The sequence below is a fragment of the Pelodiscus sinensis genome, chromosome 8 (assembly GCF_052426305.1).
Source record: "Pelodiscus sinensis isolate ZL-2025 chromosome 8, ASM5242630v1, whole genome shotgun sequence".
Taxonomy (NCBI): Eukaryota; Metazoa; Chordata; order Testudines; family Trionychidae; genus Pelodiscus; species Pelodiscus sinensis.
This window is the reverse complement of record NC_143059.1, coordinates 55,779,938-55,802,330: the sequence shown is the minus strand read 5'-3', so window position 1 is coordinate 55,802,330 and position 22,393 is coordinate 55,779,938. Positions and strand designations below refer to the sequence as shown.

The 22,393-nt window shown below is 44.7% G+C and overlaps 1 protein-coding gene across 12 annotated transcripts in view; it reads left to right on the top strand.

The window, feature by feature from the left end:
- The window catches only part of TACC2 (transforming acidic coiled-coil containing protein 2), a 207,854-nt gene that overhangs the window by 89,289 nt on the left and 96,172 nt on the right, over nucleotides 1-22,393 (top strand). For 11 of the 12 annotated variants that reach the window (XM_075935333.2, XM_075935331.2, XM_075935334.2 and 8 more), the window contains one exon: nucleotides 7,266-7,406. The exons of the other annotated variant lie outside the window; for it this stretch is intronic. In XM_075935333.2, coding sequence (XP_075791448.2) covers nucleotides 7,266-7,406 — 141 coding nt within the window. The remainder of the gene's footprint in view (nucleotides 1-7,265; nucleotides 7,407-22,393) is intronic. 12 annotated transcript variants of the gene reach the window in all.

Here is a 22,393-nt window from a genome sequence, read left to right as displayed (position 1 = left end):
AGATTCTGCCCAAGGCATTAAACTGGTGTAGCAGCTGCAGACCTGCACCATAATATTGCTCCTCTGCCTGAGGAAAATAGTTGTTTTCCATTAGGTGTATTCCAGCACCCTGCCCAATTGCTTAAGCCAAGCAAGGGAAGAAGAATGATCACAAAATCCACGGTAAGTATTCAAAAATATGAGAGAGTGGATGGAGCTCAGCTCAGGGATGTAGGACATCAGTTGCTCTAGGCCAGACTGTGACTCGCTGAGAGGCCTCAGAAAAAAATAATTAATCTCTCTCTTTTAGTTTTCTCATCTGCAAAACAGGGATGTTAGTCAGGGATGTAGCTCCTGGTGTGACTCTGCATGGGAATCAGGGAACTGCGAGAGCATGAAATGTAAGTGATGATCCTCTGTCATGGGGATAGTAAAAATGTACTAAGGGCATCATTGTTATATAGGCAGTGGATGTGGCCTAACTGCATAATATGCCCACATAGCATAGGCCTCTTGGGGATTGTAGCTCACTGCAGGCCAGGTGGGAACAGGGGAATCTAGCCATCCAGGTGGTCAGGAAGTTTTGTTCAAAATGAATGTTTTAAAAATTTAAAAAAACAGGAACCTCAAAGAGTTTGGAAAAGGTTTGTTTGTTGACAAGCTCAGGTCACTGTGTTAACAACGGTGCAGGAAGAAGTTTATAAAAGCTCTGGGAGTTCCACTAGACAGCTGATGTCTCTAGTGGTGTCTTAGCTAGGCCTACTGGGCATGCTGCCAATGTGCTTTGAGAGTAAGAGCGTTTTATACTAAATCATGTTTGAGTTATGACTGTCGAGTTCTAATGTAGGCAGCACAAATTTGGGGATGTGAACTGGTGCAGAAGCTGCCTGAAAGTCAGAGATGCACCATGGTCAAAATGGCAGGTTCGGGGAAACCTGCTTGGCTTTAGATGCTGAAAGTATGTCTGTACCGCAACTAGGGGTACGTCTAGACTACATGCCTCTGTCACCAGAGGCATGTAGATTAGGCTACCAGGCATAGGAAAATGAAGCGGCGATTTAAATAATCGCCGCTTCATTTAAATTTACATGGCTGCCGCGCTGAGCCGATCAGCTGTTTGTCGGCTCAGCGCGGTAGTCTGGGTGAGTGGTCGACATCAAAGGCATTTGTCGACCACCCAGGTATGCCTCCTGGAATGAGGCATGCCTCCTGGCGACAGAAGCATGTAGTCTAGACGTACCCTAGGAGTGAGCCAGATTCAGGCCAGATCTACATAGGGATATTAAATTTAGTTTAATCATGTAATATCAACTAATCGACTAGTCAATGGCATTTCCATCAACCAGTCGATAAGTGGGGGAGCCACAGCGGGGTTAGCTCTTAATACATTTACAAAGCAGAAGTGCAGTGTCCTGGGACTGGGCACGAGCTGGGAATCCACGGATTCCCAGCTCGTGCCCAGTCCCCACTACCCTCCACTGCCCCCCACGGAGATGCTGCTGCAGGAAACTGGCTTTTAAGCCATCTCCCCCCAGCTCCTGCTCCCCCCCTTGCTGCCTCAGATGGGGGCGGGGGGGGGGTGACTAGTTGAGGAACTAGTCAACTATCCAATAAGCTTATGTTTATCAGATAGTCAACTAGTCAATTAGTTGCTTAAATCCCAGGTCTACACTAGACCCGGGAGCTAAGCTCAAGGTATGCAGCTCTAGATATGTAGAATATATAGCTGGAGTCAGGTTACCTTAAGCTGATCTTGGCAGCATCCTCACAGTGGGAGGCAGATGGGAGCAACCATGCCTGTTGGCTTCCTTTACTCCTCCCAAGAGCAGGATTACTGGATGCTGGTGGAGGCGCCCTATGAGTTCAATTTAGCAAGTCTTAAGTAGACTTGCTAAATGGAACTCTGAAAGATTGATTGCAGCAGCATTGATCTTCTGCAGAGTGAAGACAAGGCCTCATACTAGCTGCACTCTGGTTAGCTTGCTAAATACAGCAGTGTGGCTATTCCAGCTCAGGCCAGCCATATGAGGATCAAAGGCTTCTCGACTTCCTGGATCCAAACTCCCAAGTCTAACCAGAGAGTCCTAAGTCCACCCATGCCACAATGTCCAACCTGTTGTGTTTAGGTTGGTAGTTTGAGTAGAGGTAGCACAGGTCTATATACCCCAGCTGGGAGACTCACTCCCAGATGCAATGTAGACATATCCTGAGTTCGGATACCCTGACGTTACAGGTTCATAAGTGCAACTGCTGGGAATATCAGACATGTCTCACTTTGCACAGACCACATTTCCTCTGGCCTGAATCCAACTATCGGAGGGTCAACAATTAATTGCCTGCCCATGCCAGTAGCCCTTCATCCCACTTCCATGCCCTTACTGATTATTTGGTCTGCATCTAAATCACTCTGGCACCATTTACACAGCCATTGAACTGAGCCCAATATAATTACCAGCCCCACAGGGTCATTATGGGAATTTAGTCCTGTTTTACATCACATTTAGGGAGCACTTCACGTTTTTCAAAATGTGAAGGGTTTTTAATCACTATTGACCATGTCATAGTCTATACAAAGTAAATCATCCCTATGATAAAATCAGTTTTGGTGGCTAGTTTCATTTTGCTACATACATTAGAAATGATAGCAGACAAAATATGTTTCCATTACAAATGTTTCCGTTTTATGTGCAGACTTGAAGGAGTGTTGGTGGGAGTGAATCAAAAAGTGTGTGTGTGAGAGAGGGAGGGTAACACTGTAAATAGCTCACTGGTGTGTCTTTATGTCAGAATATCCTTGCAGTATTTTGGAGGATTATTAAAAACACTTCATAAATCCTATGTGTATTTGATGTATTCCTGTCTTCACTTGCCTTCTTGTACATTTGTTTCCTTTTGTGATGCTCTGTTTACACTCCTACCATGTTTGAGGGCCACTTATTTTTGGCAGTTTACTCTTGGCTTTTAGCATTTTCCTCTAGTTTTAGTGTGACCCTATATAGTCATACTGAATGCTGTATATATTTTACATTACTACTATATAAGGACAAAGGCGATTTTTAGCTAAGGAAAAATAGTATATGAAAAAGGAAATGGCTTGTTCATTTCAAAATGTGACGGGTCTGAAAATTTTGGGATGCCTACTGTTCTGTAGGTCATTTCAGAAGCACAGAGAATTTCATAGAAGATGATTAACATAATGTTTGCACTTTGTGTATGGTCAGAGAACTGTAGTTACATTAAAAGTTACAGAGGGGTAGTTGTGTTAGTCTGTAACTAAAGTTATTTATATAGTAACATTAGGTAATTAAACCAGACTTATTTTAGAAATAACTCTCAAAGTTTTAGCAAGGAAAGGGGAGAATACTTCAGGGAATAAGAGCTCTTATGCTCCCACGCACTGTAGCTAAACTTGGTGATGTGAAGTTAGTTTTCAAAGCCCTGGATTTCCATATCTAGCCAGAAGGAAAAGAAGAATTTGTTCCTGAACCCAGTCAGAATAATTCCAGTGTTCCTCAGTAGCTGAGAATAAAGAACCATTTAAGGGGAATAGCTAAACTCCTATCTGTGGTGGCTGCTGGAAACCCAAAAGAAACTTTAACTCTGATCTGATGGAATGCTTAGGATACTTCCCATAAATCTTCACTGATACCAACTCTATTGTTAAAGAATTGAAACCAAAGCCAATCACTGTGATTTGTGAGGTAGTCCCTTTGTACAATTGTGAACCCCCCTCCTCCCCACAGCAGCAGTGTTCCTTTACACCAGGCATGTCAAACTCGAAGACTACTGAGGGCTGCACAAATGAAAATTGATAGCTTTCAGGCCACCAAAGAAAATGTACTTCTATCAGAAAGTCATAATGATTTATTATTATAGATTATGGTTTAGGTATATTTGATAATTTTCGGAGCTTGTTTTAATGTAATACAGTAATTTTATATGTAAAATTATTTGTCCATATAAAATATTTTTTAATTTAAATATAAATTTAAGGTACTTTTTACATTTTTTAGATGAGACATAACTTGTTTTGTTGAAATAAAAACAGGTTTAGACCATGGTTAATCAAATAGAACGGGCTTCTGTGAAAATTTCAGATACTTTGTAAGTTTGAGATTTTACATAAATGTATAATATTCATGCAACTGCAAAAAATTGACATATTTATTGATATACAATTAATGTACATTTTGTAATTTTATTTGGGAATAAATAAATAAAAAACAAAATGTTAACAAAATATCCTCCTCCTGTCCCCCAGAACCAGGCACTCCCATACCCCTGTTTCTAACCCAATCCCCATCCGCTCCCCAGAACCCGCCCTCTCTAATCCAATGCCTCATCTGTCCCCCAGAGCCAGGTACACACCCCTGTAATCCAATGGCTCTCTCCTCTCCCAGAGCCAGGCCCCCCAACCTAATGCCTCTTCCCTCCCCCAGAGCCAGGCACCCCCCCAGATCCTCCTAACCTAATGCCTTCCCTCTCCCCCAGAACCAGGCACTCCCAGCCCCCCTAACCTAATGCCTGGGTCCCAGAGCTGCTGCCGCTGCTACACATTTCTTCCTCAAGCGCTGGGGCGGCATGATCACAGTGGCGAACAGTGAGCAGGCGCTTGATGCCTGTGCAGAACGGCCGGCCAGCTGTAAGCATGTGCTGGAGCGCAGAGTGGCCCGGCCAGCCGTGAACAGTCACTAGAGTGCTGAGCAGCCCGGTCGGCCATGAGAACGTGCTGGAGCACCCAGCGCAGAGTGGCCGAGACAGCCGTGAGTAGTCGTTGCGGTACCACGTGCAGAGTGGCCAGCCAGCCGGCAGTGATCTGCACTCGGACACGTGCTCCGAGCGGCCAGCGGGCTGCACTTTATTCTTTTATAAAAATGCAGTGGCGGGCCCACCAGAGGCCTGTTTGACATGCCTGCTTTACACTGAATCTGTCCCCTGGGAGATTGAGACTCCTTAGTGCAGGAGACCTGGCTTTCCCAACATGGTAGCACAATGGGGAGGTGCACCATCTCTCTCTGCTCCTGTAAAATCTTAATTGCTAAAAGAGGTGCCCCCTCATACTTCCTTCCTATGCTTCTTGGTGGCCCTCCCTGCACCTCCTCCCCTGCAGACACCAGTTGCCCAAGATGGTGAAACTTACTCCCGGTAGAGAATAAAATGACACGGATCTCACCATTCCTCAGATCAAATACAAAGCTCACTTATTTACTTAGTTTTCCCACTTTAATACATGCACACACATGCGCTCCTATCAGGAGACTAGAGAGCCCTTTAAGCCACAAAAGCATGCTCTGCTTAACTAAAGAGACAAGTGTGAAATGATCTGTGTCATTGACTGCGATTTTTTATCTTTTTTCTGTCACTTAACCATAACCTGGTCTGGTCTGATCTGTATCAGTATTGGTTCTCTTACAGTGAGTATTTTCTGACAGGAACAATAATTATTCTAAAAAAGTCTTTTGGAGTTTAGTTTTTCCATCATTCAAATAATCCTGTGTAGACAAAGGCAGAAAGAACGTCATTACTAAAGGGCTAATATTATTAACAGATGAAAGGGAATGGAAATTTCTGGAGACACAGGATGGATTAGGGTAGCACAGAGAGGAAGCCTATGAGCAAAGAGGGCAGAGGATTTTTATTTATGGTACAGCGGCATGTTCTGGCAGGTTGTGTTGCTGTTCATGTTATAAAGGCTGCCAGCTTTCTTTTTCATGTTAAAGTGTCTTGTTAATGGTTTTCTTTTTATGAAGCTGCAGACTCCTTTGTATGTGAAATCCTGATCTTCTCACTTGCTAATGGAATGCTGTGCCTCTGCTTGTTCTTCCCTGAGTTTTGTAAGTTGCAAAATTGAGACATCTGTTGGCAGGTGGAGTTAGGTGGAGCAGCGTCCATCAGTCAGTAGAGCCCTGCAAATCTGAGAACATCTTTATATCTGTGAATCCCTGTGTCTGTGGGTCAGATGCAGATACAAATTTTGTATCCATGCAGGGCTCCAATTATTAGTGTCCCAGTTGCATGTTTTTGTGGATGCAAATGCATGTGTTGATTGTGTGCGGGACGGGGCGGAGGGGGGGGGAGGATGTGAAAATCTGTTTTAGTAGCCACAGCATATTGATCCGAGTATTTGAAAAGGTCCCATGGAAAGTGTCACTTCTTCTGCACTCCAAACCCCCGTGGGAACCAGGGCTGGGAGTGAGGCTGTGATTCTGCATGGGTGGGGGATACAGACATGGGTAAGGGAACTGAGGCTGGGGCCACAGCTAGGGGAGTGCTGAGGTTGGGCCAGAACTTCAGCTGAGGGAGGGGGCAGGTTCAGGGATGGGACTCTGTGGTGCTCCCTCCTGGCTTCTCAAGGGAACTCGCCGGGCCCTGCTGCGTCACCTCGAATGGTCACCCCATTGTTTGGGAACTAGTGAAAAATATACAGCTGGACAAAGTTGAGCTCCATTATCACAGTGCTTATATTCAAAGTTGTTCACTCAAATTTTAACACCACATTCCTCTTCTGATTGCTTGAAATGAAAACAACAGTGATGTTTTGTCTCTGGAGTTATGCCAGTCTCTGCTGTTTTTGCATGTTCTTTGTCATTTTCACTGTATGTTATCCTGCTCACAATTTGAAGTGTGTACACACACACACACACTCACCCACCCCCACCAGTAACTTCTGACCAGTATTTTTCCTGATCCAGCCACGAGAGGGCACTCTCGTACCAAATTGACTTTCTTGTCAACATCATCATCCTTGAAACAACCCTGTTGCCTTTAAAAAAAAATGTATTTACCAGTTCTGAAATTTGTGAACTGAAATTTCATATGTAATTTCAACTGTCTCTGTGAGACTTAGCAATGTGGTGACAGTTGCTTGGTATTGAAACAATACTCCAGATTTCTAACTTCAATGTTTTTATAGTGATAATTGATTTAGTTTAGCAGCGTATTGAAAGTTTTAAGTAAGACAACTTTACTATTGTTTTTTAGCAGTGGAAATAACAAATTGCTAAGCTCTCAACCTCTTGGGTATGTTGAGGGGCTTAATTATAATTTGCAAAGTGCTTTGAGATCCTTGCACACTACACAGCAAAGCTGCCAAGTTGCTAGTTAGTAGATATTAGCTATTTATTTATTCTGGGATATATGGGGGAAAACAGAAAATGGCAGACTTGTAACAAATCAGTCTGACAGTAAGCCAGTGTCTCAAGGGTAATTTGCAAATGTTGTTGAAAACTTCTTGGCATTGATTACATTTTGCAGAGTTTATTTATAACAATTGAATTGATTTGCAGCACTTCTCAGCCTGGTAGCTACAAAGAAGTGGAGAACCCTTTTACATCTGTTCCTGAGGATGCATCTTTGGCTCCTACACCAGCTAATGATGTAGAATCGCTTGCTCAAGATGGTACTAGATTGACAAAGGAAGTAAAGAGGTATTGTGTAATAAGGCCTTTTATCCAACTTCTGTCTTGAGGGGGTCCCCTGCTTTAGAATATATGAAATCATTTTGATATGTTTGTCCAGGGATGAGTGTCTGGTTGGTAGCTTTTGCTGGCTCATCCACAGGAATTTTCGGGGGTGTGTGTGCTTTTTTTTGTAAATGTGAGCTGCACCCTTTACATGCACAGACACCCACTCCTTCATACAGGCCTGAATAACTAATATTAACCCCTTTTCTACTGATTCCTGATGAAAGCCTTCTTCTTTATAGCTACTAATATTTGTGTAAGGACTGTACTTTGTTACCTACCAAATTGCAATCAAGTGATTAAACCACATGTCATTTAACTGTGGTCCATGGAGTACAGGGAAGGCAGGAAGGTGTCCTGTGGATAACTAACTGATTACATGATGCCAGGTAGGAAACGGAATTGAAGGACAGCTACAAATGCTGCTAATAATAATACTGTTACTTTTCCCTGTGAAGTGTGACTGTAGTTGCCATGGGAATGTTATGTGATAATGAATGAGAAGGGCTATAGAAGGACAGTGTCCCAAAACCACAGGCTAATTTGATTTACCCATCTCAGAGGGGCAAGGGGCCTATATGGTCCCTGAAGGGATTCAAGTTCAGGTCTAGGTTATGGAGACAGGGTACAGCTGGACAGGTGCTTCAGCGCAAAGTTCTTGATAATGCGGGAGTAGACCGTACCCTTGCCGGAGCCCATGATCACAGCCCACAGCAGTGGCCGCACCACCATGGTGAAGTCCCACGCTCAGAGCTGAGGGATGGAGAACCAGAGTGGGGAGCCTCAGCGGGGGCTGCTGTCCCAGCATATCCTATGCAGACCCCTGGGCTCAAGCTGCAGGTGTTGCAGAGGCAGCTGCTGGGGGAGCACAGGCGGGGGCAGCGAATGTTGCACTACCTGCGCCAGGGAAAGTGTAAGTGCTTCCTAGAAAGCCCAGCCCAGCCTCCTTCCCCACCTCCCCTCCCCACAAAGGCAGTGCCCACAACCCCACGGCCCACTTATTCAGTCCAGGAGTTCGAACTCCGAATCCCGGGCTCCAATACGGCAGGCAGCCCTTCCCTGCTGGGGTGCATTGGGCTTGGGAGGTTGCAGGCTGGGAGATGGTTCAGCTAGAGACTGGGGGTGGGAAGGGGAATCTGGTCCCTCACAATTACTTGACAGACCATGGGGGGCTCTCTATTTGCACTCTTTTCACCTCTCCTGCGTATGGGCCTGCTTTGGAAAGAGGTATTAGACTACCTCGCTTGGTGTAGAGATGCACTAGTCACAAAAGCACAGATAAAATACAGGACTATGTAGCACTTTAAAGACTAACAAGATGGTTTATTAGATGATGAGCTTTCGTGGGCCAGACCCACTTCCTCAGATCAAATAGTGGAAGAAAATAGTCACAACCATATATACCAAAGGATACAATAAAAAAAAATGAACACATATGAAAAGGACAAATCAAATTTCAGTACAGAAGGGGGATGGGGAGGGGAAGTGTCGAATTTTAGCATGAATGACAGTTCAGAGGATTCCCTTTCAAGTGTAGATTTAAAAGGTCTTTGTAGTAGGATGCAGGTGAGTAGGTCATCGAGACAGTGTCCTTTCTGGTTGAAATGGCAAGAAACTGGCTTTTCTTTGTGATTCTGTCTGATATCTGTTTTGTGGGCATTGATCCTTTGGCGAAGTGTCTGAGACGTTTGTCCAATGTACATAGCAGACGGACACTTTCGGCACATGATAGCATAGATTATATTTCTGGAGGCGCAGGAATATGTGTTCATGATCTTATAACTCACTTGGTTAGGTCCAATAATGGTATCAGCAGAGTGAATATGTGGACAAAGCTGGCAACGGGGTTTGTTGCAAGGGAAGGTACCAGGGTTGGTATTAGTGTGGTATGTCCTGTGGTTGTTGGTAAGAATCATCTTGAGGTTAGGTGGTTGTCTAGGAGACTCTGGGTCTGTCTCCCAGAGCTTCTTGGAGTTTAGTGTCCTGTTCCAGTATAGGCTGTAGTTTATTGATAATGTGTTGGACAGGTTTAAGTTGGGGGTTGTAGGTGATGACAAGTGGTGTTCTGTTGGTTTTCTTGGGTCTGTCTTGAAGTAGATGATTTGTAGGTATTCGTCTGGCTCTTTCAATTTGCTTTTTTATTTCTCCGAGTGGGTAGTTGAGGTTTATAAATGCTTGGTAGAGATCCTGAAGTTTCTGGTCTCTGTCAGTGGGATTAGAGCAGATGCGGTTGTATCGAAGGGCTTGGCTATAGATGATGGATCGTATGGTGTGTTCTGGATGGGAGCTGGAAGCATGTAGGTAACTGTATGAGTCAGTGGGTTTTCTGTAGAGAGTGGTGTCTAATTTTCCGTTGCTGATGTGCACTATTCACAGAAGCCAGGAGAGGGAGCTTGGATTGCATCCGTGGTGGTGGTTCTGATGTTCCATATGCTTTTATATCTAGTGTAAGTGAATTGTGGGACTAAGTCAGAGAGTTTGCATTTTCGAAGCTGGGCTCAAGAATTGTTTTTCAGATGAACTGTGTATGTTCAGGTCCAGGACAGGATAATGGTTGTGCTCAGCATCATCCGGCATGAACGAGTAAGAAATCCCTTTCAGGGTGCAGTTCAGTGAGTTATGTCACCGCTTTTCCTGTAACTTAGAAAGCCTTAAAATGCTCTGCAGCTAAAATGCTCTCTATCTGGATATTCCCATGAAGGATACAAGCATCCACTGAGTGACTTCGTATTCAGCAACCCCGACTTCAACTCAGCCTGCTAGTTACACCAAACTCACACTCAGGTCTTCACCAGCCTTGGGTTACTACAGATCAAGTGACCCTCCACCCTAGAGCTGCATTTCCTTAAAACAATTTCCCCTGAATTCTCAAGCCCTCTCCTGGAGCAATCTGAGGAGTAGTAAGATCCATTATTCCTTTAGAGAGAGAAAAACATGGCTTTACCTGGAGTTAATAATAACTTTGTACTGTATGGGTGCGTCTAGACTGGCAAGATTTTGCGCAAAAGCACTTGCTTTTGCGCAAAAACTTTCCAGCTGTCTACACTGGCCGCTTGAATTTGCGCAAGAGCACTGACTTTGTAATGTACAAAATCAGTGCTTCTTGCGCAAATACTTTCATGCTCCTGCTCAGAGATAAGCCCTCTTGTGCAAGAATACTTGCGCAAGGGGGCCAGTGTAGACAGGCACCTTAATTTTTTGCGCAAGAAAGCCCGATGGCTAAAATGGCCATCGGAGCTTTCTTGCGCAAAAATGCGTCTAGATTGGCCCAGATGCTTTTGCGCAAAAGCACTTTTTGCGCAAAAGGATCCTTGCCAATCTAGATGCTCTTTTGCAGAAATACTTTTAATGGAAAAACTTTTCTGTTAAAAAGTATTTCGGCAAAATCATGTCAGTCTAGATGTAGCCTATTTGACTTTCCACAGGAGAAAAATACCTGTATTTTGTGCTGTCTCAGGGAGCCAGCATAACAGAATAGTTTAAACTATTTTTTGTGCAGCCCTAGATTCCAGAAAGATCATGAGGAACTGAATGACATTTTCAGTGGAGCGTTAAATTGAGCAAAACTCACCTAGCTTGGGGTTTAATTACAAATCCGACACGTGGGCTGTTTTTTCCAGAGCCTCCTGGCCCCTCTGTATAGTGGCCGGACATGGCAGCTGCTTCTGGGAGTTGCATCGAGCCAGGGTAGGCAGGGAGTCTGTCTTAGCCCCACTGCACGGCTTACTAGGAGCTATCTGAGGTAAGTGTTGCCCAGCCTGAGCCTGCACCCAAACCACCTGTCCCAGCTTAGCACCTTTTCCTGCTCTCTTAGCTCCCTCCCAGCCCCTGCAATCCCACCCACACCGCAACCCTGAAACCTCTCCCACATCCAAACACCCTCCTGGAGCCTGTACTCTGAACCTCTTCCTTCACCCCAAACCTCAGTCCCATCCCCAGCCCTTCCTCAGAGCCCACACTCCCTCCCACATCTGAACCCCCTTTGTGAAATCCAAATCCCTCATCCCAAGCCCCACTCCAGAACCTATAGCCCTCACCTCCTCTTGTACTTCAAGCCTCTGCCCCAGCCCAGAATCCCATCCTGAACCCTAAACTAGTCATTTTTGGTGCAACCTCAGAACCTAGTAGAAGCCAGAGCCTCAACTCCTCCCCCCCACAGGGATGTATGTGCCCCCCAAATTGATCTTTATTTATGGATCAAAGGCCCCTGATAGAATAAAGGTTCTACACCCCTGGTTTGGAGCATAGTAACTTGCCACGCACAAATCAGATCATCATCATCAACAACCGTGGACTTAAGGCCGGTAGGTGTCTGATGCCTCCCTCACTATTTCCTTCCATCTTTCTCTGTCCAGCGCGGAGTGGCTTAGTTTCTGTAGACTAGCTCCGTACCAGTCTACTAGATCATCTACCCATTCTCTGTGGGGTCTGCCTCTCCTATTTGGGCCACCCATTATGCCGAATATCAGGGTCTTAACTTTTCATTCGTCATTCATTCTGCAGATATGTCTGAATATCTGTAACTTTCGTTGTATAACTTTCTGCAGTAGGTTCTCTTTTGGCTGTATCTTCCTATATATTTTCTCATTGGTGACCTTCTGCATCCATCCTGTTCTCAGGATCTTTCTATAACAACTCCTCTCGAATGCCAATATCCTTCTCTTCGAATCTTTTGTTATCACCATGTCTCACATCCATACAACATGCTGCTAAATACACACGTTTTCAAGACGCTCAGCTTTGTTCCTAAGCTAATCGCTTTACTTTTCCAGATCTTATCCATGGCCTTCGAACTAACTCTTGCTTTTGCTATTCTAGTCACTATTTCCTTCTTATAGTCTAGATCATACATCGTGATGCTCCCCAAATACATGAACTTCTCTACGTTTCTAGTTCGATTCCATCTACACTGATCTTCCTTCCTATTTCCTTATCTCCTAATACCATTGTCTTTGTTTTATCAATATTCATAATCAGTCCATACTGCTTCCCTTCCTCATTTAGCACCTGCACCGTTCTCACTAGCTTCTCTTCATCTTCCTCAATGATAACTATAACATCCGTGAACCTCAAGTTGTTAATTCTCATCCCATGCACCGATATCCCTTCTGCCTCTTCCTTGATCTTGTCCATCGCTTTCTCTAGGTGTGCGATGAAGATACTCGTCGATATCGGATCTCCTCGTCTCGTACCTTTACTCATTCTAAAACAACTTCCCAACTCTCTGCACATTCTCACCAGTGCCTCCGCATTATTGTTGATATTCTTCAACAACCATATCAGTCTGCTATTCACTCTGCATGACTCCGACACTGCCCAAGTCACATTATATCAGGCAAAATACTGAAGCTTCACTGTACATTTTTTAGTTCATCACAGTTCTCAACTCAAAGGGATACTCAGGACACAAGGCAAAGTGAGTGTTGCACAAAACAAGAATTCTAAAAATAGAGCAAATTATCTTTCCTTCCATGCTGATAGCCCCTCAAATAACTATCCCATTCATAATTTAAAATATGCATTTTGATAAGCATTGCATGCATTTATATTCCATTACATAAAATCAGCTTACTACTTTATATTAGTAGAATTGTGTATAACAGAACGTAGGTCTAGCCAGCAGAGTGGCATCTCATATATTTCCTGCCAAATATTTCATTTGACCCTAAGAAAATAATCTTAACATCTCTGATTTAAAACAAAGGTAGGTGTGTGTTCTGACTGGAGTACGAGAGTGGAATTTCCACTAATGTTAATGGAAGTTTTGCCATGTGGCTGTTCTCCAGAAAGAAATAAAATGCAATTCTTACAACCTCATGCAAAGCAAATATCTTACTGTCTAATTACTATTTGCCATTGTAATCAAGCCCCTGATGTAAATATTCCATGATTCACAGAAAAAGGTAAGGTAATGCATGTGTGTTAAGGTCTGTCAAATCAACCATGTAAAGTATATAAAAATTAGGTCATCTTTCATTTTGACACATTTCTGGCTGGTGGCTGGACCCAGGTGATAACCTGTAAGCCACTGCCATTCCAATAAATTCTGCAGCATGGATCCTTATGGCATTTCATCCTCGTTGGTTACGATAGTAATATTATTTGCTGTGTCACACATACCTCCTAACTTAATCCAAGAGCTGGGACAACGCTATCAAGAGTAATTTGTCATTCAGAACATTCTGTCAACGTTCAGGCAGCAGCTGAATGTATAGCATCAATAACATGTCCACAGGTCTGCCAACAGAGCGGAAAAGGGGGACAACGGGGGCAACTGCTCTAGGGCCCAGCAATTCAGAAGGGCCTGGGGTTCCCAGCTACAGCCATCACTGCTGCTGCAACAGTGGCGCCTGGAGCCCTGGGCTCTTTAACTCGCCATTGGAGCAACCCGCAGCAGCTCCAGGCAGCTCTGAGAGTTTGGGGAGGGAGCCCTGTGGTCTGGACGGCGAGGGCTGGCTGCCCCACCCCTTCTGCCCAAGTCCCCATCCCTTATACAAGTGCAAAGCTGGCTCCTCCGCCCACCTTGCCCAGGGGCCCGTGAGACTGTTGGCTCTCCTGCTTATACAAGAGTCACTTCATATCTTGTGCGTTACAGGAAACCCTAACCAACCCATGCAGTCATCCTCAGTTCCAAAATGTTTTCAATCACATCAGCAATAGGATCAGATTCTCAGGTGGGCCAGAGTTGTCTGCAGTGTATCTGAATAGGGCAGGAATATAGGATGGTTTCTGTTCCTGATTGTCTTCTACCCACCATGTTGTATTGGAAGCAGCTGGGGATGTTTGGTGTCTTATCCAATTTAGAGCAGTTTCATATCTGCTTTGACTTTTCCCATGAGTAACCTGGCATTGTTCTGCTGGTCCACAATGACTGGAATGTAAGTGTCTTCCTATTCCAGGCATTAAGTCAGCCTATCCCTGTCCTCCCACCAGAGCAAAGTGGGTAAAGTAAAGCCTACTTTTTCTACTACAACCAAATTGATTTTTAGTATAGAAAACAAATATTCAAGCATGTGCTTAATTTTAGTCCCATGAATCACACCATCAGCATAATGTTATGCACTGGGACAGATTAACTCTTCTTGAAGCATGTGGATAGCAGATTTTGTGGGGCCCCTCTAGGCTGCGGGGTAGTGCCAAAAATTAGGGGTTTAGTGTGCGGAGGGGACTTCTGGGGGGAATGGCAGTGCACAGAGACGGCCCACTCCCACCAGGCAGAGCTGGCCAGGAATGTAGCATACAGGGGCTTTAGGGACCATAGGCTGCAGTCCCTAAAGCCCCTTTCCTAATCTGACCCTGTGATTGCCTGATTCCATTCTTCCTGTGGAGGCAAATCTCCTGTTAAAATCAGAGAGAGATTTGCATGCACAATGCAATATTATCTTTGGGTACACTAAGCAAATGTAGATCCTGAGAACTGTGATGATGGTTCCATATGCAAAATACACTCATCCAGGACGCACATATTATTGATCTTAGTTTGTTACTTTGAATGACTTTTTCCCCTTAAAGATGACAGAAGGGGAAACAAGTAGGGAGGGGCCAGTGAGCAGTGGAGGAAGGTAGTCCCACTGTGAAACCCAATGCTATGCCTGCTGAAGACAGTAGAGAGTTGTCACTGATTTTAGTAAACTCAGGATTTGGCTACATGGTCAGGAATATATTGAGTATATAACTGGAATGGTCTCTCTTTCCAAACCGTCTAGTTCTTCAAGTGATTGCTCATTTCCATTCAATATAGATATGTTGCTTGCTGAAAGATTTTCCCTTAGCTGTACCAATAGAGGAGCTGACTCAGCTGCCTCCTGGAGTAGTGCGCACATGTCATGCTATATAGGGCACTTCCGGCCCACTCCACCCTCAGTTCCTTCTTGTCGCCAGTTATGGTACTTGGAATCTGTTCATCTCGGTGTGAGCCGCTGTGCGTTTCCAAGTTGGACTCTGTTTTTCCCTGTTATCATATTACGATATATGAGAGGCACAGATGCTTCCTGCGGTGTATGGTGGAGACAAACCACTTCCAGTTTGCAATTCTCTCATTTGGCATAGCCATGGCTCCTTGGGTATTTACCAAACATATGTTGATGGTAGCCATGAACCTCAGGTGAGAGAACATGGTTACTTTTACAATATATATGTCCTCACTCACTATTGGCTTTGAAAAGCAATTTTCATAAAGCTTTCTTGTGAGGTGGTAAGGATACTTCATTGGAGCTATATGCAGGACTTGACATGGAAATTGCAGAAGCAGGTTATGTTTAGGTGGTGCTACAGTAAAAGCCAGTTTTCTGCATTTCTCTGGCCTTGTTGGATGACACTTTTCAGAAGAATGGTTTGTGTCCTTTTTACATTGAATGCGTTTCCCATTTTAGAATCACCAGCAAAAATAATTCTAGAATCAAAGATTACTTTTCATTCTTCTCTAAGTCGGACTGCAATGTCTTAAAGAAATCAAAATAAAGACCCTCCCCATGAATGAGTTTGACCATTTTAGAAGAGATGGATCATTCTTTTCAGATTGAGAACTGCACAGAGCAAATAAGCTGGAAATTACAAAACAGATTGTTGTTGTTGTTGTTGTTATCTCTCGGGAGTCGAGGAAAACATGTGTATTTCATTTGTGGAAACGCATGTGGCTCTGGAGCCCAAAGGTCGAAGCACACATGTGATTACAGATAGGTCTTGGGACGCTGGTTGTCAGGACAGGAGGGAACGGAGTTCAATGTTGTCTTTCACGTGCAGCTGTGAGGCATTGGCTGCGGTCGTCCTCAAACTTTGTCACTGCTTTCCTCGTAAGGGAACGCCAGTTAGTTCTCTCTGCAGCAGCTAATTCAAGTTGTCGAGGTTGAAGGCTTGTCCACTGCAAGTTGGTCTTCAGGTTGTCCTTATACCTCTTCCTCTGGCATCCCTCTTTTTGACTACCACATACCGGCTCCCTGTAGAACAGCTACCTTGGGATCCTGCTTTTGTCCATGCGGAGAACGTGGCCAGACCATTGAAGCTGAATCTGGAGGATCTTAGCTTCAATGCTTGTGAAACTAGCTCTACCAAGCACAGTAATTTGGTCCTGCCAGCATACTCGCATGATTGATCATAGGGAGTGCATGTGAAACTACTCCATCCGCCTACGGTACAAGGTCCATGTTTCACTGCCATACAGGAGAGAGGTGAGGACCACAGCATTATATACCTTAAGTTTATTTGAAAGGCGAATATCTTTGTGCTGGAGAACTTTAATACACAATCTCCCAAGTGCCTGACTGGCTTTCTGGATCCTCGCTGTAATCTCTTTGTCAAGGGATCCATCACTTGATATTGTGCTGCCCAGGTACTTAAAGCTGTCCACTACCTTCAGTTGTGTGCCATTAATAGTGATGTATGGCTATGGAGGAGCACTGTTTGGTGCGGGCTGGAAGAGGACGTCTGTCTTTCTGAGGCTAATTGCGAGACTGAACAGTTTGGATGCTTCAGAGAACCTGTCAATGGTGGTCTGCAGGTGATTCTCTGCATAAGGGCGCAGTCATTGGCAAACAGCGCTTTGGTGATAAGCCTCTCCAGTGTCTTGGTCTTTGCAGTAAGGCATCTCAAATCAAACAGTGAACCATCCAAACGGTATCTGATGTAAATACCAAGAACTAGGTCTTTGACAGCATGCATGAGGACTTGAGTGAGGAACAAGTTAAAAAGCACCAGGACGAGTATGCAGCCCTGCTTCACGCCATTGGAGATTTTAAATTTCTCAAATGGCACGCCATCTGAGGGTACCTCTCCTGTCATGTCATCGTGAAACAGCTTGATGAGTGAGATGGAGTTCGGTGGGCAACCCAGCTTCCTGAGGATGATCCATAATGCATCTCTGTTGACTGTGTCAAATGCCTTCATCAGATCAATGAAGACAGAGTGGAGGTTCATATTCCGTTCAAGGCACTTTTCTTGCACCTGTCTCATTATGAAGATCATATCGACAGTATTGCGATTAGGGCGGAAACCACATTGTGACTCGGAGACTCGCTTCTGAAACTGTCGAAATCAGCCTGTTCAAGATGATGCGGGCGAAGATTTTCCCGGCAACGGAAAGCAGCGAGATCCCTCTGTAGTTCCTGCAGTTGGCTCTTGCACCCTTATTCTTATACAAAGCAATTATCACAGCATCACGGAGGTCAGATGGCATTTCTTGCTCTTCCCAAATACTGATCAGGACATTATGAAAAACGTTAAGTGACTCCTCATTAAATGCCTTGTACCGTTCTGTGGGAATTCCATCCTTGCCGGATGCCTGGCCGCAACTCATCTGCCTAATAGCCTTTCTAACTTCGTCAATAAATCGAGGATTTCCCAAGTCTTCAAGGGTTGGCTTCTGAAGGATCTGTTCCAGTGCTGACTGATCGACTGATGATGGACGATTCAGAAGCTGACTGAAATACTCTTTCCGTCGGTTATTGATGCCAGCCTTATCCCTGATCAACATGGCTCTGTCTGCAGACAGCAAGAGGGGCAGAGCCAGACTTGGAAAGACCAACGACTGACTTGATGGAGCTGAAGAACTCCCTTGGATTGTTTAACTCACCATAGTGTTGCACCTCTTCAGCTTTCTTCTCCCACCATTGGTCATGGTTTTTGCGGATTTCTCCCTGAGCCTGGAGGAACTTAGACCTGTCTTTTTTTAGAGACAGAGCCTGGGTCATTCTTCCACTCCATAAATGCCTTGTTCTTCTTGGCAAGCAGGTCCTCAATAACACTGTTGTTTTCATCAAACCAGTCTTGATGATTGCATTTCTTGGGACCAATCACTGACTTTGCTGTCTCCATCACCATTTCTCTAAACTGGCTCCACTTCTGAGTTGGACCTCCAATCAGTGGTCAGTTGGCAGTCAGCTTTTCATCAAGGCTTGACTGGAACTTGCGCAGATGAGAAGGCTGCTGGATTCTGGCGATGTTAAAGGCTGTTCGGATGCGTTTTGGGTGCTTTGGGTGATGCTGAGCGATGCGTATTTTGAAAATGGTGCAGACAAGCCTATGGTCAGTCCAGCACTCTGCTCCTCGCATGCTCTGGTGATAAGAACATCCTGAGTATCACGCTGACAAACAATGACATAATCTATCATGTGCCATTGTTTCGATCTAGGGTGCATCCAGGTAGTCTTGTATTTGTTTGCCATCCTGAACACTGTGTTTGTGATGAGGAGGTCATGTTCTGCACATTTGCTCAGAAGCAATAGGTTGTTGCTGTTCATCTTGCTAATGCCATGTTTGCCTAACACTCCCTCCCATCGACTGTGGTTGCAGCTGACTCGGGCATTGAAGTCTCCCAACAATATCAACTTGTTGTTGGCCAGCTCTGAGCACAGAACGGAACTGAGGTCAATGTAGAACTGATGAGTTGTCTCCTCTGTGCTCTTCATGGTGGGAGTGTATGCACTGATGACTGTTGCATACCACTTGTGACTGAGGGGTAGGCATAGCTTCATGAGCTTCTCGTTAATATTGACAGGCAGTTCCGAAAATTTTTTCATCAGACTAGTCTTGACGGCTAGGCCGACTCCATGGATTCTATCCTCATTCTGCGCTTTCCCTTTCCAGAAATCCTTCTTCAGCAAGCCTGGTTTCAGTCAAGGCAGCGAAATGAATACCATAGCGTGAAAGCTTTTTAGTGACTAGGGCTGTTCTCCTCACTGTCCATGAGTGTACGGACAGATACTGTCGACAAAGCCTCTGTCGAAAAAGAGCATCTAAACTACTATCAGTATTGTTGACAAAGGAAGCCGCTTTTTCGAAAGAGAGTCTAGACCCTCTCTTTTGAAAAAGCAGAGTTTGCATACAATAGTGCCTTTTTTCAAGAGTACTTTTGAAAAAAGGCATTATTCCTCATAAAATGAGGTTTACTGCTGTCGACAAAACTGCTGTGTTCTGTCAACTTACTGTCGACAGAACACGGCAATAATGTAGACGCAGGTATAGTTTTGTTGACAAAAGTTTATAGTCTAGACACCCCCCCCCCCCCCAGTGTCCTCAGTCAGATGGAATCAGAAATAACCGATCCATATTCTCCTTTAGCAAGACACACTTGTGATTTTGGAGCAAAAGGATTTGTTATATCCCCAGTAGGACTGTGAATTTGTAAGAGACCATGCTGTGTATTATAGCAAAAATCTGGGTGGCCAAATTCCCACATCCCTGCTTTGGTTTTGCATATGTAAAACTTCCACTGTCTGAAATCCTGAGTTTTTGCGCAGCCTTTATGGAGGTAAACTTTCACCTGGGATATGTTATTTGTGGTGTGGATTTTGCTCAGTTACGGATTTGGCCTGTGATGTGCTAGGTAGTCACTAGATGTGCTAGATGGGTTACTCCAGAGCAGGGATGGGCAATAATTTTTGATGGGGAATGCACAAGATTTTGGAAAGTTTCACTCTTCCATGATCTTAATGGAGGAGGTGCAGGGTCTGGGATGGAGGCCGAGTGCAGAAGGGAACTTGGGGTAAAGGATTGGGGTGCAGGAGGGTCTGGGAGAGAGTTTGGGTGAAGAAGGCAGTTGTGACCTGGGGCAGAGGACTGGTATGCAGGGATTTGGGTTGTGACCTACGGCAGGGGGTTGCAGTGTAGGGGTTTGAGTTGAGATATAGGGCAAGAGAGGATTGTGATCTGGGGCAGGGGATTGGGGTGCCGGATCTGGGAGGAGGTATGGTCTCAGGAGTGGGGCAGAGGGTTTGATTTATGTGGGGTAGGCGGCTGGGAGTGTGAGGAGAGATGGTTGTGGGGAGAGAGGGACTGGGGTGCCAGAGGAAGACTTTGGCTGGGAGACTTACCTGGGTGATTCCTGGGCAGCAGAACAGCATGTTTATCAGGCTGGTTCCCTGCCTGCCCTACCCCTGCACAGGCTGCAGGGTCCATGTGCCTCTGTGAGGTAGGGGAGAGGGGTGCTTCCCATGCTTCCTCTTCTTCCAACAGGCGGCTCCCATTGGCCAAAAAGCAACCAATGGGATTGTGCTGGGCAGGGGCAGATGAAGATTTTGCGGGGCCCAGGGCAGCACAGTTTCGCAGGGCCCTTCCCGCCCTTTGACACGGCGCATGCGCCAGGCTTCTTGAAGCATGGGGCCCAGGGCGGCCGCCCTTCCCTATATCCTCCACTGGTGCTGGGGGCGCAGGCAGCCTTTACCTGCTCCCCCCAGCTCACAGCTGAGAAACACATAAGCCTGGCAGCTACTTTTCTGGGTGGCATGCGGGAGCCAGGGCCAGCAGGGAATTTTTCTGAAGCCCCCTGCTTCATCTGCCGGCTGAATCTGGTTGCTTGGTGGGCCAGATCCAGCCTGCCAGCCCTATTTTGCCCAGACCTGCTCTAGAGTGATAGAATTATTGAAGGATGCTTGAACCTCAGTGCAAAATTCTCCCCATGTATCTGTCATTCTGCCCTACCCACAGGCTCTGCCACTGAAATCAGTGTCTTTATAAACAGAATTTCAGTCTTTATTTGCACTGTGCAATTTACTACTGGTGCAGCTCCACCTGCAACAATGGAAGATCTAGTGAAAGTAAAACTCAAGCTTTTGCCACCATTTCATCTAGCTTGGTTTAATGCAGGGTTAGCTATCAAATATCCAAGGCTTTTCTGCATTTTAGATTTGAACCCTTTTAAAAGGGATCTGTTTCGCCAGTATTAGTGCAGTTTTAGATTCTCAGTCTTTGTAAGGAAAACTTTGCCTGATTTTTGTGAACCTTTTTCTGGACCTTAAAGACATTTGATTATATAAAGAGGAACAAAATTAAAATGTATATTTTGAATTATGTATTAGATGCATTGTCGGATTAAAATCACAGTGTGATTGGGGGCTGCTGCTGCACCCTTCTGGCTGTAAATGGTTTCCATCATACAAAGGGTTTACAATTTGATTTACTAGACACATTCTTCCAGCACCTCTGCTCAAAGTTGGTGACCTACATGATTTAAAAGAAATTCCAGCTGCACTGCATGATCATTGCAACACTAGCTTGTACTCAGCACCTTTTCTCCCATCAGGGAAGAAGACAAAGAAGCAGGTGGGGAACCAATGATAGCATGAATCCTTAGAGTTCCCCCATATAGCCACATGCCTGGAGAGTCATATCCCTTGTGCCTTTGATGGAAGGAATCATCAGCCTTCCCACACTGCAGGATTCTGAACAGGGAATTGGAAAGTTCCCATCCTGAGGAGCTCCCTGTAGGAGGGTGATCTGGCCTCTGTTGTTTTACCACCTTACAGATTTACTTTATTTCTTCCCTAACATATTGCTTTGCATCAAATCCTTTAACATGTTCATCTGGCATTTTATCAGTCATAATTAACTGCCAACTCATCTAAAATACACCAGCTAGAGCAAAAGTCCCAGAATACCTCATTTGCATGCCTTTTTGTTAGCTTTACAGTGGGTTCCAGACACAGGAAGTTTCAAAGACTCTATTGGTATACTCATTCTTTCATAATTTTTAATGTTGTTGATTCAATTTAAGATTCAGCATTCAATTTAAGATTCAGCAGAGCCTGGCTGAGCTTGGCAAATAGTGATCAATAGCTGCATTTTCAAAGATGTATTTTAATGAGTCAGACTTCCTGGTGAGTTGCAATGGCCATTCTCCTTGTATCCTTTTTATGCACTTAAATCTTTTTTCTTTGAAATGACCTGGAGAAAATATGTTGAACATGTTAAGCCTATTCAATTAAAAATCCTGATATATTCTGTTTTTAATGAATTAAGTGAGCACCAATACAAATGATCAGACTACGCGTATTGCATTATTCTAAAAGAATGATACATAGCATAATCATGTAATAAAAGCTGGTAATTTTGACCATTCGCAGGACAATCCTGTGTCATTGGATGGTAGTATTTGTCATTTGTATTAGTCATGCATACACGTTCCAAATAGGATTAGAGCCCTATTGTACAACCCCACATAAAGAGTTCACAATCTAAGG